Raw genomic sequence first — 18,393 nt, 5'->3', positions numbered from 1 at the left:
GCTGGATTCCTCGCTCTCTCACCCGGTAGCAGCGTGGAGGGAAATGGGCAACGGTATCAATCCACTTGACAAGGGCGGCTTCACCCACAGGAGCTTTCCCCATGCGCTGTCGTTTTTTCATTCAGAGAAAATGACTTTCCTTTCCCTGTCATGATATCTATGTGAACGCAGCATCAGCCTCACGTATCCAGCCGGAGAGCAGACGGTCCGTGAGGCAAATTATCACGACGGGAGTAAAGTAAAATAAGAACAGAAATTCAACTAACGTTAGTCTAACATAGTTTTAAAATGTTTTTCCGTATGTTGTCTTGTATGAAAAGAGCCCAAATGAACACTGTAGGTGGACTACTTGATTACTATCAGCAGATTATTTAAACAGTGTTTGTAGAGGAATGATTCTGTCCCGAGCTGTTTGATCACTATCAGCGGTTGATCTCTGTATTATTGCTCTACTGTTTATATTGAAAATGAGGACAGAAGCAGCAGGTTAAACCACTGTTCATTTAACTTGAATAGAAGTTGGTTTATTATATTTTTTGTTAAATATTGCTCTGCCTTGTATCTTGAGAACTGAAGCAGCGGGTCCTGCAGTTGCACTTTTTATTATTTTCTAATAAAAGCTGTATGTATTTGCCATTAATTGTTGTTTACTTGTTTATTTTCATAATTCATTTATCCCAGATTCCCTAACAATAAAAGATTTGAGGAATCCTGATCAGATATTTATTTCACAGTCACACTGACTGAAATTTTGGCAAAAAAAAGTTACTGTATCGATTTCAAACTATTGGATCGTATCATATCGTATCGCTCTAGATGAGCCAGATATCGTCCTTGAATCGTATCGGAACCATGGAAATCGTATTGTTGTAAGAACGTATCGTTACACCCCTAATAACTACTGTAAGTTCAGCAAGTCTATGCAGCGATGATCATGACAAAAACTCTTAGAAGAGGATTTATTTCCCCCACATTTGCAAATCACTGCAGTATTGTTTGAAAGAAGTCTGATGCTGGAGGTGGTGGACTAGATTCTTCATATCGGGAGTTGGATGACAGGAGCTACCTGATTGGGCTAAATATAGAACACACAGATTAGTGATTAGATGCTGTGTGTGGGAGAAGAGATAAATAGTGGAAAGTGTGAATGTGGTTTGATTACATGAGAAAAAACATCTTGAATTTTCAACAAACTGGATATTAGTAACTGGGTAAACTGCAGAAAAATGTTTGGGAACCACTGGTCTATAGGTACAAGTAGGCAGACGGGGCAGGTTCAGGAATCATAAGGCAGGCAGGCATATCCAAAGTCCAAAATCAGGCGTAGGGTCTGGCAAGCAGATCCAGGTTCCAGGTTCCAGGATTACAAGATAACAGGGTTACAGCTCAAAAGTAAATGGCAAGAAACAACAAGGCAACACAACAAGTTTGATGGTCTGTCAGGGAATGGATGGAAATGGGCTGGTATGTATGCATCTGGCATGCATATATTCATCTCGTGGATGGATGGAAAATGGCAATGAGGGGCCCTGGGGAACAGGGAATGCTGCTGGAGAGGAGAGACAGAGAGACAGACCCTCAGGTCTTCTAGTAGTGGCCTTTTAATTATTCCTAAAGTCAGAACAAGAACCCACAATGAGGCCTCCTTTTATTAATATGTTACACGCCTCTGGAACAGTCTTCCTGAGGGCAGCAGATATTGTTGATATTTTCAAATGCAAACTCAAGACCTACCTTTTTAGTCTGGATTTTAATTGAGCTTTATTTATTTACCAGTCTAATTATTTATTGTATTTTACCGTTTTAGTTTGTAGTATTGTGTGAAGTACTTTGTGTAAAGTTTGTAATGGTTCTCACTCATCCAGGTCATGGTTTCCGAGTAAGGGTTAAATCAGCAGCAACCGGACTTGGTTTAGATTCTTGAAGACGTTTTACTTCTCATCCAAGAAGCTTCATCAGCTCCCGAACTGAAGAAGCTTCTTGGATGAGAAGTGAAACGTCTATTGCAAAGTTGAGGTGGTTTTGGGTTCCAATCAGGATACCTTCCTCCTTTTTCTGGGCACGTCCAGCTGATAGGAGATGCTGGGGCAGAGCGAGAACATGCTAGGGGAATTATACATCCCATTTGGCCTGGGTAAGTCTTGGAATCCCAGGTGAATCTAGAGGACATGGCAAGGAAGGACTTACTCTGTACTACTCTCGTTAGTCGGCTGCCACTGTGGTAAAAGGTTGGGCCATCCCTACTTCCTACTTCTACTTTTAAGGCTTTCGCTCTGCTAACATGGATCTCTTATGGAACTACTGACATTACATTAGACAGATTGACCGTGAGCAAAGAAACAATTGATTCGATTTTCGGGGGTGACCCTGATCTTGAATAAGCAATGAGATGAGTTGATTGTGCATCAGAGTAAAAAAATAACTGCACCTGAAATTAACTTTTAACTGAATGATGGATCAGTTTTGGGGGAATATTTTTGGCAAAGTCGTTCCTAACGTTCAAAGATTCTAACAGGTTTCATACACAGAATGTATTGTGATTCCAATAATGAGTTATAATCTCTAACTGGTTATTCTGAAAATGAACCGGACACAGTCAAAGAAGACAAATTGCCAAGAGAAACAATTACGTAGAGATATCTCACTCTCACTCACTTTCTCACCCCGTGCTGTTTATATTCTGAAAGGAGCTTTCTCTAATGAACTGATAGATCCAGTAGTCTGGACACTGTCGGCTGGCTATGTGTGTGTGTGAGTGAATTTTTATGTGTCATGAATAAAATGCGAACATCGTCTGGATACTTGGCATCATAAACGCTGCAATTATAAAAGCAATTTCCCTCAGAGACACAAGGAGAGAAAGAGAGAGAGAGGTGACAGAGGAGAAGGGAGGCTGACAGAATTGGGGTAAATTCTTATTGTGTGTCCCTTCTGTTAAATGAGCAGTTCAACAAATGTTGGAAATATGCTGAATCGCTTTCTCTCCGAGAGTGAGATGAGAAGATAGATATCGGTCTCATGTCTGTGTTCAGTACAGAGCGGGAGTCAGGAATTGATTAGCCTAGCTTAGCATAAATACAGAAGCAGCCACCTTGAATTTCCCCCTCCCTCCGTGCTGGGGCCCCGTTCGATCCGTGACGGGTCCGTGCCGAGACCATGCCGGGTCCTTGATCGCAATGCCCCTACGGCGCCATATGTTGAATCCAGTTGCGATTGGTGTATGAGTGAGTGTGCTTCTCACACAGAGCATACTTTTAATGATCAGGTTATGAAAATAATATGCTGAAGCTTTTTTGTAAAACATCGATACAGAGACGGCTGAAGGAGGCCCGTCTCTAGTTACTGATTATACCGTCTATTCTGTCCATGAAAGCTGAAGAGAAGAGAGATGCGTTATTCAAACAAATTAACCTACATGAAAATGAAAGCAATAGCCTACGGGAGGGAAATGAATAATACAGAAAGAAAGAACTGCGTGTGTGGCACTCATCTGAGCAGCTGATTTATCTGCAGTGGTACCGTCACAGGCCAAAGAAAGAAATAACTTAATGTCGACCGGAAAAACACGGCCTACGTTTGCTTAATTTACAACAAGGCACGAATAATCACAAATTTATTAGGCAAAGTTTATAAAGTTTATACATTTTCTCTTAACAACTCACAAATGGCATGATTGTCAGCGGCATGGATTAAGTCCCCGGGTGAAAAAAGGATCAAATTGGTTGCCTTTTAAACGGCAACAAATATGGATTGAGGCCGAATATTTCGTTAATTAAAAACATGTTGTGAATTTTGGAAATGATTACATCAATCTTTTTTTTAATACATTTAGACTTTTGGACTGAAAACTGAGCAGTGCATCTCTCGCTGTGTGTGTTTGAGAGAGAGTGGCACAGAGAGAGAGAGAGAGAGAGGGTGACTGTTGCACACAATAAATTATCAATAGGCCTAATAATAATTTTAATGTCAACATTATGAATGAAGCTTCAAACTATTCAGCCTACAGTCCTAGTTGAAAGAGCAGCCGATTAGACTTGTCAGTCTATGAAACAGGTGTTATCAGTCGCTATAAGCCCCATAGATGTGGGTCATTAGGGGCCTATTACGCCCACTAGTAGGTCTTATCCTCTATTCACATGGTAGATCACCAAAAGAAGGTATAAAAGAACACGTCAGCGACCTCTAGTGAGCGTAGTTATCTTTGTGTACTTAGTTATTTTAACCGAAAACACTATGTTTTTCCCTAAACTTAACGAAGTTTAAAGAAGTTGTAGTGTTTTTGCTTAAACATGTTTTTTTTCCCTAAACCTAAAGAAGTTGTAATGTTTTTGCTTAAACATGTTTTTTTCCTAAACATAAAGAAGTTGTAGTTTTTTGCCTAAACCTAAAGAAGTTGTAGTGTTTTTGCTTAAACATGTTTTTTTTCCTAAACCTAAAGAAGTTGTAGTTTTATTACCTAAACCTATCTGTTTTTTTTTTGCCTAATCCTAAAGAAGTTGTAGTTTTGTTGCCTAAACCTAAAGAAGCCTTTTTGTTTGTGTTCAAAACGTGATCTTTCATTCAGTTTTATGTTAGAACATGGTGCTTTTAAGTTGCACTTTCACTTTTACAACATGCTAGGCATAGTAGGCCCCTACTAACCCACATCTATGGAGCTTATAGCCACTGATAACGCCTATTTAATGGCCTGATAACAGTCGAATTGGGTGGAAACAGACGGTGTGAATCACACTTGCAAAGTAAACCCTCCAAAAAAAAAAAAATGGCGGTGGGTGGCGAGCTACTGTATTATGTTATCACTGTGGAATTTAAGAAACAAATCACTGGCACTCACAGATACAGTAAAGGATCTTTTTTGGTTTATTCTGGGCAAACTACTGTGGAATTTAACATGTGTCCAGCTTGCCTCTCTATTCAAACGGGTATATTAGGGCTCCAGAGTGCGACCGTTTTGGCTGCATTTGCGACCAAAAATCTGTGGAGTGCGCACTGGTGCATACCAGTGCACCTGACAGGTCTGTCTCTGTGTGTAGTGTGTGTGTGTGTCAGACAGCGCCCTGTAACTTACTCCTCTTTGAGAAACGTCACAACAATAACACATGCCGGTAAATGAAGAAAACTAGCGATTGTTTTTCGTCAAACCTTTAAAACTGAGCGTATTTAGGACCTTGCTCTCAAATCCTGATTTGCAAGTTAATGTGTTTTGTTATTAGTGAAGCGTCATACATCTCCAACATGTAACCTTGTTAAAGTGGCAGTAGGCAGTATATTTTTGGCATCATTTGGCAAAAATTCCATTATAACCTTTCAGCCTATTGTAATTCAAGTGTTCTTAGAGATAACTAGACTTCTGCACCTCCTCATGGCTCTGTTTTCAGGCTTTAGAAAATCTCCTTTTTCAGGTTACCTGTTTCATGTACTACTGTCACGATATAGCGACCGTTTTATAAAAATAACTTTTTTAAATAATATTTGCTCCAATCTGGCCTACTTCAGCTTTAATCAACACCTTTTACTGTGCTATTAATGTCACTTGGAAAAAAACACTCGGTGGCCACGCTCACATCAGGGTTCTGATCACAGTTGTTCTGAATATAGCACGGCACAGATACCCAGCCTGAAGACACACTGAGACAGGGAGAAGGCCAGGGTGGGTGTTTGTGTGTGAGGAAAACATTTTTCTTTTCCTACTTTCTCTCTGAAAGCTCAGCATGTGTTGAAAAGAACCCACATCTTGTTCTGACAGGAAACATTTCTTTTAGTAGACACACACACACGCACACGCACAGTACATGAGCGTAACTGAAGCAGAACAAGGTGACATTTAAACTGTCAAGATGTCAGTCACTGTGTAAACATCCCCCGCTTTTCCATCCTTACACTACGCATTTAACTCATGGATTTTTAATATAACTGAAGAGAAATTTATTTACTGAATTACACAGTTAACATATCACAACATCGAACATCACATGGAAATCCTTAATCACATATTCTGCCATGGAAATGGCCAAATCAAGGAGATAAAAAAGGAAACAAGAAAGGTCCGTGATTTTTACAGATTCCATGTTTTATTTATTGCGAAAGAAACCAGTTTGAAAACACAAGATAAATAGAAGTAAATGAATAATGCAGATCTGATGGTGAACAGATATGAGAGCAACTGTAAACAAGTCTTAAACTTAAAGGGTATATTTGCACAATGTGTATTGTGCACCTTTTTAACTTAATATTTTTTAAAAATATGTTTATATTTCTTTATTTCTTTAAAGGTCCCATATCACGCTATTTTTCAGGTTCATACTTGTATTTTGTGTTTCTACTAGAACATGTTTACATGCTGTAATGTTCAAAAAAACCTCTATTTTCCTCATACTGTTGGCCTGAATATGCCTGCATTTATCCTGTCTTAAACGCTCCGTTTTAGCGTATTTCGACGGAATTGCGACGAAATTGCAACAGAATTGCTTTTTTAGGCAACAGCTTGGGTCCATGTGTACTTCCTTTCAGCTGATGTCATTCACATCCACTGCAACAGGAAGGTTGCACTGAGACACATTTAGAATGTTTACGTTCAAATCTGCATAAAGGGTCTAAATATTGTATATTTGTGACATCACAAATGGACAGAAATCTAGACAGCTGGTTTCAAATGCAGAGTTTCTGGATACGGGCTGTGTGTATTTCCCTGTGGATTGAGCGTTTTGATACTTTCACAGTATTTATATAGGACTTAAGCCTGCTTTATAATAAAAAAAACATGAAAATCTCACTTTTTTATTATATGGGACCTCTAAGATATACATATAAGCATGTACTCATACAATAAGTATGACAGTACTTCCTTGCATTGTCAGTACATTTTCATTACCACATCAGGTTAAATTGATGTGTATTTTCATTACAGGGGACAGCTGTACTTTACAAGTTTGAAACAAAAAATGATGTAAAAACACTGACAATAATGACACGTGATATAAATATCTAGTAATGTACACAAACATTGTTGGCCATCCTTTTTCAAGCTTGAGAATGAAAGAAAAACAATGCTTGTGCACAATCGTAAACTTGCAGCTTTTAGTGTGCAAATAGACAAATGTTTTGACAGCGTATTCGTCTTTGTCAGAGTTGACTTGGATGAAGACGGAATAAGCTGTGGAAACATTGGTCTGTTTGAACACTCAAAGCTGGGAGTTTATCTGTGTGCTCCAGCTCTTCCTGTGTGCTAATTCCATGGTCCTGCCTGAGAAGCACCTTCCGTTTATTGTTTGGAAGAAGCATGGTGAAGTCCTTTCTGGATCATTCCAAATCAGCAGCTGCATGGAGATCTGCTCCTGCCGAAGACACATGAAGTTAATATACTAGTTTATATTTTTATACAGTTTTATGAGTCCGTTACAGGGTAAGTTAATATGCTGCGATGAAGCCAAACAAACGTGTGTCACTTACCTCGACTTCTCCTTACTTGTGTCCGCACCAATTCTGATGTGGTTGTTGCAGGTCCTCAAAATCCTTGCTTGCAACTCAGAGATGTATCCGTACGTTTTTTTTGTTTTTTTCAGATTTCAGTGCATAGACGCTGTATCATCTGGCGTTTTTCTTGTACACCCTTCTGAAACTTATTATTGCACAAAATTTCTTACCAGGAAAGATCGCCATGGTAACAGATGCTGAACACCTAACCTGCTCCGCAGCAGGTTATGTTCAAGATAAGAGATCAACTCGTATAAAAGCATGCCTACTGATGAATCACAGCTCAGTGCGCATCAGATCGTTTGATAATATTACGCAAAAATTGGCCTTATTCTTTCAGCTGCAACCCTGAGTGTGTGAAACTTGTGAGCAAATAAAAAAATAAACTAATAAATTCAACAGGGGCGTGCGTTTACGGTTGGACTGTATGGATTGCCTTGATTTACTTTGCTACCGGCACTTTTATGTCTGTTGTGGGTGATTACAAGATATGAAAGTAAGCATGCTTACCACTTTGAATTATGTTCTCATATTTATTTTTTATTTGCTCCCAAGTCCGTTTGAGGGACACTGAAAGAAGCTTTAATTGTTTTACATGCTACAATTTCCCCAAAGGGAATAAAGAAGTTTTCTATTCTATTCTATAAGAGACATATTCATTTAACAGAATACACAAAGTAACTATGGTCAGATCTACTCATGCTTTTGTCTGGGACAGTTACTGTAAATTGGCTGCCATGCAAGGTGCTCTGGGGTTCAGTATCTTGCTCCAGGACACTTGTACAATGTACAATGTGAATGACCTCTTCATACGCCCGCAGGTATGATTCTGCAGCCAACTTTAATAGTCATTCGTGTGAAAATAAACAATTTATATATATATTTAGAAAACAACTTTATTCAAACCAAAATGTTACAATGTGTTATTAGAATTTCAAATACATATTTAGCATATTGCACTCATCATCCATTCCTTTTGGTGCTGCACCTCCCTGTCTATCCTCCTCCTCCTCACTGACAAGATGTTGTGCTCTGTGTAGGAGGGTTCTTCACCACTGATCTTTGATGTTGTCAGTGGTGGTTAGAGTTTAAATTGAGATACTGTGTGAGACTGTGTGAGTGGGTTTTCCTGTAGCCTACAGTGTTCTTTCAGTCCTCACATGAGCGACCGATGCTCCACACATAACGGCCTTAATTGACCGTTCCTATGTCCCGCCCCTTTTCACTCGGTGCTCTGATAACCGGTGCTCCTAACGGCATCTGCAAGATTTCACAGACCGGAGGAAAACAAGCAGTCAGAGCTGATCTGAGGTCTGCCGTCCATCTGCCGTCTGTGAGAGTCGGCTGTCAATCACTCGCGAACACCGACCAAAAGGTCGAACTAGGCAGCGCTGATCAAATATGAATCAATATTCTGAAACAGAAATATCTTGGCGGAGGTCTGCGCTCTCCGAGTGCCATTCAAGTATTGGTTTATATTTTCAACAGTACTGCTGTGAAGTTTGAAACAGCCTTCTACAAGTATATAAAAGGAATAGATCTCATTATTCAAAATTAAAGATCATCTATGCTGCTATTTAAATACCAGAATACCCCTCCCCGGCCGTTTTATGTGCAGTAAGCTGCAGATTCCGACATTAGAGCCGGAAAATGAACAGTGTGGAGATAATAAAGATATTGATGTAGAGATTGACGTGCATTTCACGTTTTAACATTGCTGCCTTCTTGGCCAGATCACCATTGCAGAATATTTTTGTTTTTCGCAATGGATTTTTTTCTAGTTGAATTAAATTGAAATAAAACAAACATTTGCATGCTAATGTATATTACAGTTGAGAAATGTGACTGTGACTTTCACTGTTTTTAAAATCTGAAATTCAGTCATTTGGTGACAGCGATAGCAACTAACACAAAGACAAGTGAACCCGTCCGTGTCTCTCGTCATGAATTAGGCTTTTACTGCTGCTGGGGGAAAGAGGTAGCTTTTACAACAGGCTGCAGAAGGTGACTCATATGTCACAAAACAAACACACACACACACGCACACAAAACCAACCCCAGGTACAGCTGTTTGTATTCTCTCCCACCTCCCCTGCCTTCCTCTCCGGCTCTTCCCCTAAATCCCTTTCTTCATCTTCCTTCACTTCATCATCAGCTCACCTGTTGTCTCTCTTTTCTTCTCACTTTTCTCTTCTGCCATCTCTCTCTCTTTCCCTTCTTATATTGTCCTTCTTTTCTCTGGCTCTCATTTCCTCTTCCCTCCATGTACTTTGCTTTGCAGGGCTTAAACACCAATGGGGGGAACACTCCAACAACATCCAGCGACAAAACTTTCCATGACATTTTAACTCTACATGTATCCTACGGAGTCTGCTCAGTTTTAATTAGGCAGGGACTCCAACTAACACACAGAGGCAGGCTGCTCAGGGAGCCATGCAGTACGCCGCTAAGGGTCGGCTGTTTAAAATGAGATGACAGCACGAGGAAGGTAATACGAAGATACATTAAAGGTTTTGTGAATGCAAGTAAGATGAATCCTCCGACCTCCCATCAAGTGTTTGTGTGTATCCTTTTCACCATTTTAATACAGAAAAGATGTATGTTAATGAAACCTGTTGTGGTTCCTTATGACAGTGGCGCAACCCACACGTCCAAAACCGACGCTCTAGACGGGTCACAGTTTGAAGCGTAGGGCCACTGACTATGCTGCGGTATCTGAAGAGTTGGGAGGGAGAACATATTGCATATGTATCTCACTTCATTGCAAACACATAATATACACATTATATTTTCGGCCACACAGGGTACAGCGAAACACGCTGAAAACACATCACTGACATATTATAACAATATACTGTAGGCCTGAAGTTGATTTGGAGAACATGTTAGCAAACAGGTGCTAAATATTCAGTTAATATTCAGTAGACACAAAGCAACATCAGCATTTATTTGGAGACGTGTTTATGTCCACCTGATGAATGGAAGTCCAATATTCTCTCTTTTATAGCTTTGGTTTGGTCTCCACCAACTCCTGCTGTTACTCTTTGTTTGATTTTTTTTTTTTTAAATGAAGTAGATATATGGTGATAATAGTGTTTGAAAGAGAAGACCATAGCTAGTTTTATTTTGCTAGGTCAAGTTGTAGCCAGACCAACCATAATGGCATTTGTCTTGAGATTTAGCTCCAGTAGTACTAGTCAGTGTTTTGATACTTCTTTTGTTGAATATTTTTTTTTTCTAAATAAGCTGCAGTTTGTATTTGAAATGGTAGACTTTAGCTCTGCATTAACATCTGAATGAAACAGACATAACATTAAATCTATAGATGATAAGGTATTGAAACACACTGTTAAATATAATACTGTCAAATAATTCAAACTGGTTTAATGTCTCTAAAAAAGTCATGTGTCAACTAACCCCATATACGATGATTTATTGTCCCAGAAATAATTGCTTTAAATGATATTATTGTGATTTTAAGACATTTTATGCCAATGATATAATAATAAGAGTAATAGAAAAGAATAATAATGCAAGTATGCCCTTTCAAAGAGTAATAACTTTTTAATTCTTAAGGATACAGTGTGTAGGATGTGGCGGCATGTGGTGGTGTGGTTGCAGATTGCAACCAACCGAGTACCCCTCCGCTCACTCCTCTCTTTCTAAGACTGTGGTAACTTGAGCCTCCGAGTGCAAAACCGCGGTAACGCCGTCGGCCTCGCTCGGAGGCCATCCTTACCATAATAACTACTTTACACTACACTACTTTAGGAGCAACGGAAGAATGGCTGCTGGCGGTACCACGGTTTTGCTCTCTGCGGCTCACGTTGCCGCAGTTTCACAAGCATGTCGGAGAACTACGGTTGCCATCAGGTAACATAAAAAATGCGAAAGGCACTCTTTAGAGCCAGTGATTGGTTTGAGCAACATGGCAGACTCTGTGAAGAGGACCCGCTCCCCATGTAGATACAAAGGGCTCATTCTGAGGTAACGAAAAACACGATTCCTAGTTTCAGGTGATTATAAACTAATGAAAACATTCTGATCCCCACGAAATGTTTCGTACTGTTTCTTTAAGAACATTCAGACAAAAATATATTCAAATATCCTTAATAAATACAACATAAATAAAATAAAAACACACAATCTAAACAATACATAAAATGGAGCACAGCACTACTTCCGTCAGTGCAACAACAGAGTCATGGCATATGTCCACAGCGGACAAGCTGGCTTCTTCAGGGAGACCAAGTCCCTGGCTTTGCCTGCTAAAATGTCAGTCTATTTTTCTTTCTTTTAATCTGAAAGATCTGTGCTGAAAGCGTTGAGTAAGCGTTAAGGAAAGGAGCTTCAATGCTTCCTTTATTATCTCCTTTAGCATAGGATACACCGGACCATCCTTTACCAAAGGAAAAGAGAGAATACCATCCCACAATTCCTTGCGGCCGCAGCATTTAAAGCGAAGAAAGAAGAAGAAGAAACCTTTATTTGTCATAGTACATAGTACACCCGCCGCCGCCGCATCATAATCACGGAGCCTGTAGTGAAAGTGCAGTTGGATTCTCTGAACATCACGGTTGTCTTTTCCTAAGACCTTCTGAATTCTCCTTCTCATCTTTCCTTGACCTCATGACGTTTTCCATCGAGGTCAAGGAAAAGGAGTTACGTTTAGGACGTATGTTTTTGACTTATCAACCTCAGCGTTGATCTTTCCTGGGTCATAATGAGGTGTCATTACATCCAGCTCGACCGGTCGATGTGCTGTACTCGAGCGCAGCAATATCTTGTGTGCACTCTCATAAACGCACGCTTTCCATCTTCCTCCGAGCGTTAGTGTGAATTCCCACCAGGCGGTGGGATCTATGAAGGGGCTCTTGGAAGGGAAGATGAGACGCTGTGACCTTTCACCAGCTGTGGCTTCTGGGACTTTTGATAAAGGTGCTCTCTGGAGTTTTGTATGCTTTACAACATTGACATTTGTGTACCTCGCAGCAGCTCCTCGGGCAGTTTTTAGCTCTCTGGCCAGAAATAATTTCTTATCACAACAGCAAGTAATGCGGAGAGGGTGTTCTTTACAACTTACACACAGTAAAGAACACCCTCAAGTCTATTATGGATGTTATACCCTGCTACTGTGTAAGATTTAGTGCCCAGAATGGTATTTAGTGACAAAAGTGTACACTTTGAAATAAACATGAATTTAGACTTATTGATGGAGTGGTGGACATTTGACTGGAAGCTCACAAGTTTGATCCATGCAAAAGCAAATGCACTCCTGACTGACCCCTGTGATGAAATGTTCAGTATATGGATGTATTTCTTGGAGGATTGTGAAAAGGAACTAATTCCTAATATAGTGATTAAAGCCTTAATCCTCCAGAAAAGGATTAGTTGGAATATTGTAGGCAATCCTGTTTGCAGACTTAATGTTTCCTCTCTATCTCTGCAGGTCAGAGGTCAGTGAAGGCAGTGGTACCAGCGGGTGAAGATGATGTCCATGCAAAGTAAGTGCTCTGTCACCACAGCAGCAGCCAGCTCTTTTTCTGTCTGTTATAGATATCTGCTGTATGCATCTAAAGCACATAAACACAGTCACTAATGTTTGATGTTCCTTCACGCCCAAACTGCTTACTGTGGTGAAAGTCTGTGTAAAGCAAAAATAAATATGCAATCTGGGAAAAAGAAAAATATGTTACTAACCACCCAGCCAAATTTGAATGATTAAAAAAATTGCCAAGTATATAAAATTAGCTTTCAAAATCAGGGAAAAATCAGCACTATTCTCTGCTCTGAGATGCTGGGGGTGTGTCCGCTGAAACCTGAAACCTCTCTTAATACATCCATGGCTGAAACCACACCCACAAGTAGGGGAAGGTGAAGCCTGTCAGGATTCCCTCAGTAGCGGCGAGCGAAGAGGGAAGAGCCCAGCGCCGAATCGCCGTCTGACGGGCGGAGTGGGGAAATGTGGCGTACGTAAAACCATTTGCCCGGTGTCGCTCAGGGGCCTGAGTCCTTCTGATCGAGGCTCAGCCCGTGGACGGTGTGAGGACCGGTAACTGTCCGGGGGATTCAACTCAGCTGGTTAGGGAATGCCGCTTGATGTGGGAGGAACCCCTCGCGGGACCTCTCCCACGGCGGGGGCGCATTTCATCCGAGGCGGCCAGTCGGCTTGGAAAGGCTCGAGGCTCAGGTGGCTCGCGAGCTTTACCCCCGCCCGGACCTCTTTTACAAGTTTACAGAAAAAGACTAAATATACATAGGACATGGGATGGATTACAATCATAAATATACAATACAAAGACAGTTCTGAAAGTGCCAGTGCCCAACGTGGGGCTTTTACCCACAACCATGAGGGTCTGAGACTCATGCTCTACCGACTGAGCTAGCTGAGATAACCCTTGATCATTTTCTGGGTTTCTGTTTTGCCTTTCAAAAACCAGGTTTCTAAAGATGGATGGGGTTATGTTAAGGATGACTCCAGTGCGTCATCGAGCCATGATTTTAGCCCAGCCTAAAAAATCCTGAACACAAAACTGGCAAAAAACTGTTTAACAGTCTAACTCCACAATCCAGTACTACATGTTCGCAGTCTTTGCACATGTTGTCAGTAATAATTTTCCAACATCTATAATGTGTTTAGAAAAAAATCTCTGAATTTCCTTTACACGGCCTTTAAGTGGAGGTGATAATGATCGTTTGAAATTGTCACCATGCAGTGGCCCATCTTTGGCTGACTGAGGGTGTTGGTGCTACAGAACCTGGCTGATCCTCACACAACTTTGACAAACAATGAAAAATGTGAAAGGAGAAAATCCTCATGAAACTATCAGCACAAACCATTTGGTGTCTTTTACACACATTTGCTTGGCAATTTTCCGAGTTTTTGTCATTTGTTGTGTAGTTAATGCAGATATAGCTTACAGACATATCTGGTATTTTACTGCTGTGATGTCCCATAACATCATTACTGAATGTCCTCTCCGAGTTCCCAAATGGGCTTTTTGGGCGTCTGCCTAGAGACGGACATTAGAACAAATATAAACACTGTAGTAGAATGCTCAACTTTAGTGTTGTCATCACTATACTTAGTATGTGTTCAGCCTTGAGGCTATGGCTCCATTGTATTTAAAAGCTGACCAGGTAGCTACAAGCATTATATTTCTACTAAAAAGTAAAAAAACAACAAAAAAACAATTTGGTGAAACACACTGTAGTGTGTTTATGCCTCTGTAAATTTGATTCAGTGTCATTCAGACTTATTCTGACTCTTTGATAGTAAACCGTTTGATAAGAGTTACTTTTCAATGAGACCTGGATCATGACTGTATTCAAGAACAGTAAACATTTTATTGTCATGTCATTTCTGTCTAGTGTACTGTTTTATCTTTTTGTTCTGATTTATTTAGGATGCCTTCTGTAACACCTTGGCTTTAGGGAAAACAAATGAAAAATTGCCTTTTGGCTAATTCATGCATTTTTTTAAATAAACTACACTAAACTAGTAGGGGTAGTGGTAGTAGCAGCAGTAGTTGTAGTAGTAGTAGTAGTAGTAACAGTATTACTAATACAGTATTTGATCTCAGCGATGTGTTGTTCCTTGCAGTGAGTGAGGCGGACAGTGTGGTGAAGGTGGCGGAATGGCAGCAGACCTACTACGCATCAGACTCCGGAATCCAATCAGGAGCCACCACAGTCCTGGATGATGAGTGCAGCACCGATTACAGCGGCCGTAAGAAGTACATCGGTACTACAGCCAGTACTACCACTGCTCCCGCTATGGCCACCGCTGGGGCAGGAGGAGACATAGCAGCTGGTGGACTAGAGAGCCCCACTGGTGAGACTTTCTACAGTACTTTAACTGAGAGAGGTCAAGATTCATTTAGTTTCAGTGGCTTTGGTTTATTTCTGTCATACCTTCTCTCTTCACCCCTTTTATCTTTGTTTCTTTTGCCAACACTGACTTTCATATATAATTTATATAATATATCAAAGTCCGCAATTCCCTGCATAGAAGTGGCAGCTCTCGAGACAAAAAATATAAATTTGCTCCTTCATACCCACCCATCAGCATAATATTATTATATATTTTTTTATTTGGTCCACTTTAATTTGTGCATTGTGAAACTGAACCAGACTTACAAACCAAAAGTATCAATTTTACTCTGATTCGGACGAGGCAAATGCATTATGGCTTTTAAAAGCACCCTTACAAACTTTACTGTCCCACTTGTGCTGATAGTTGAGACAGCTGGCCGTCTCAAGCTCAGTTTGACACAGTGATGTTTGATGACTTTCAAAGCAAATACATGTTAAAAATGCTGATTACATATGGTGTACACATAGAAAAATGTCAACTAAATGTAGACTGTAATGTGTGGGTTATAAAACTTAACTATGTGCCCTAATTCTCCCATTTTAGGTGGTACTTTCCTTCGCTGGTAAACTGCCACAGTCCTCTCCACCAGTGGTGGAATGCAAATACATTTACTCAAGTACTGTACTTATGTACAATTTTGAGGGACTTTACTTGAGTATTTTATGCTACTTTATACTTCTACTCCACTACATTTTGGTAGCCAAAATATTTTTAACTGCACTTATTCGATAGCTTTACATACTTGTTACTTTGCAGATTCAGACACACACACAGTCCCCCCAACAAATGCATTTGCCCAGAATTGGTTTCTCAACAGGCAGTTTATTCGTATCCCAGCTTAAACCATATGACCATACAGTGCAGCGCCTTACATTCATCCCCTGCAACACTCATTGCTGATGAAGGCGCAGAGCTAAGTACCTGACAGGTGACCTTTGAGCATTGAACTCATTCCGTTTTACAATGAGGGTGTATAGAATATCTTCTAGGGTGCCTAACCTCAGGCTGTTATGGTGAGTCACTACCTGAGCTCCAGCATTTCCTCCTCGCCTTGGGATCACAGATCGTGGCAGATGAAAAGGATTAGAGTGCACTCCTGCCGTGCTTCTAGTAAACTGCCGCTGCACCACTGGAGAAGAGTACTGCTAGTCTTCAGACGGCCCTTTTTCAGACCCCTGCATGCTGCGAATCAGCTGCTGCATCCTCCACATCACTCTGCTCATGTTCCACAGGCACCGCCTGTATGTCTGCCTGTGCCTGCTCTAAATCACTGGCTTGCCCAAGCACTTGATCAGAGTTCCTCATTTCTGACGCCCCTTCTGAACCATCGTCAGCGGAAACCTCACTCTGCCTCAAGCCAGATTCTCCACTCACCCCGAATCCGTCCGCGGGTCAAACAGTACCACAGAGCCTCAGCTCAAGTCTGAGTACATTACTGGGAGCCTAGAACCATCCACTGGAGCAACACTTTGGGATTCGATACACCTGGTATGGCACTGGCAGCCACAAGTCCTGAATCCTGTGCCGACCCTCGGAGGTGTGAATCCATCTGTAGACCAACTGACCCTCATGCAGAGCACTTTGCCAGTAAGAGGGTCCTTGGCTTCGTCCTCGGGCCCTCTGCAGGCAGTGCCATTTTCCTCTGTGCATGTGAGCTGCCTTTAACTGCTGCTTTTGCGCATGTATCCAATTGTCGGCAATCCCATCAAACTCTGCGTACCCTACTTCCAACACAATGTCCACTGGCAGACTGTGGGACCTGCCAAACAAAAAAAAATGGTGTATAGCCAGTGCTAGAATGTTCTGTTGTATTATATGCAAAAACTAACTCTGGCAAAGGCTCTACCCACCTCCTCTCCTTCTCTGGGGCAGTGTTCTCAGTTTGTCATAGACAGTGCGATCAAAACAATCACATTGCCCATTTCCCTGTGGATGATGAGGGGTGGTGTGGCTTGGGTTCATTCCGTAAACCTTGCACAGATTTCGCAATATCTTCGCTTCAAAACATCTTCCTTGTTCCAAGTGAATTCTTTGAGGAACCCTATTTTTAGGAATTCATTCCTTTACCAAGGCCCTTGCCACTGTCACAGCCTTCTGATCCTGGGTTGGAACTGCCACCGTAACTTAAAGAATACGTCTGTGAACAGCAGTACATTTTCGCGGCCATCGCTTGAAGGTTTCAATACTCTACAAACCACGGTCAGCACCACCAATGGTCTTGACGCCAACAGACTCCCCCTTACTGTAACCACCTTTGTGAGAGGGGCTTTGGCCATGCAACGCTCGCACCTCCGGCAATACTCGATCTCAATCTCTGTGTACATGCCTTGCTCGGACCAGCGTGGTGACCCGCAAGATGACCATCATGAAGGTGGCAGCAGCTGCTTCAGGTGCCCTTGTCTTGAATACAGGAGCTCCCGATACAGCACCTCTGCCTCCTCAGTGATTTTATCCCTCTGCCACAGGAGTTCCACCATTTCCCTGTCCTCCTGTGCACGTTCCGTACAGGTGGGTTTCTGCCACCTCCTTCAATATTTATGGAATACCATAGACACAGCATCCGCCTGCTGCTACGAAACCAGGAAGTCACTGGAATATAGAGGGAAGCTTGACAAGACCCCCTTGGTATTCACTGAAGGAGTGTGGTTGTCCCCTTCCCCAACTGACAGTGTTTTTTACTTGCTCAACAATTTGCCAAACCCCAGGGCTCAGCCTGCACATACAGACGTAGGCAAAGTTGTTGGTACCCTTCCGTTAAAGAGAGAAAAACCCACAATGGTCACTGAAATAACTTGAAACTGACAAAAGTAATAATAAATAAAAATTTACTGAAAATTAACTAATGAAAATCAGATATTGTTTTTGAATTGTGGTTCAACAGAATCATTTTAAAAAACACTGAACATGGACCACAGAAAGCTAAGGAGAGAGTTTTCTCAGGAGATTAGAAAGAACATTATAGACCTTCATGTTAAAGGTAAAGGCTATAAGACCATCTCCAAGCAGCTTGACGTTCCTGTGACTACAGCTGCACATATTATTCA

The 18,393-nt window shown here is 41.2% G+C and overlaps 1 protein-coding gene across 4 annotated transcripts in view; it reads left to right on the top strand.

The window, feature by feature from the left end:
* Positions 1 to 18,393, top strand: part of LOC141781487 (junction plakoglobin a-like) — a 133,533-nt gene that overhangs the window by 61,594 nt on the left and 53,546 nt on the right. For 2 of the 4 annotated variants that reach the window (XM_074657249.1, XM_074657250.1), the window contains exons 2-3: positions 12,923 to 12,977; positions 15,077 to 15,307. The exons of 1 other annotated variant lie outside the window; for it this stretch is intronic. In XM_074657249.1, coding sequence (XP_074513350.1) covers positions 12,962 to 12,977; positions 15,077 to 15,307 — 247 coding nt within the window. In that variant the 5' untranslated portion in view covers positions 12,923 to 12,961. The remainder of the gene's footprint in view (positions 1 to 12,922; positions 12,978 to 15,076; positions 15,308 to 18,393) is intronic. One more of the 4 variants, XM_074657251.1, reaches the window with a different exon arrangement.

Source organism: Sebastes fasciatus, chromosome 13 (assembly GCF_043250625.1).
Source record: "Sebastes fasciatus isolate fSebFas1 chromosome 13, fSebFas1.pri, whole genome shotgun sequence".
Classification (NCBI taxonomy): Eukaryota; Metazoa; Chordata; class Actinopteri; order Perciformes; family Sebastidae; genus Sebastes; species Sebastes fasciatus.
This window is presented reverse-complemented; position numbering and strand designations above follow the sequence as displayed.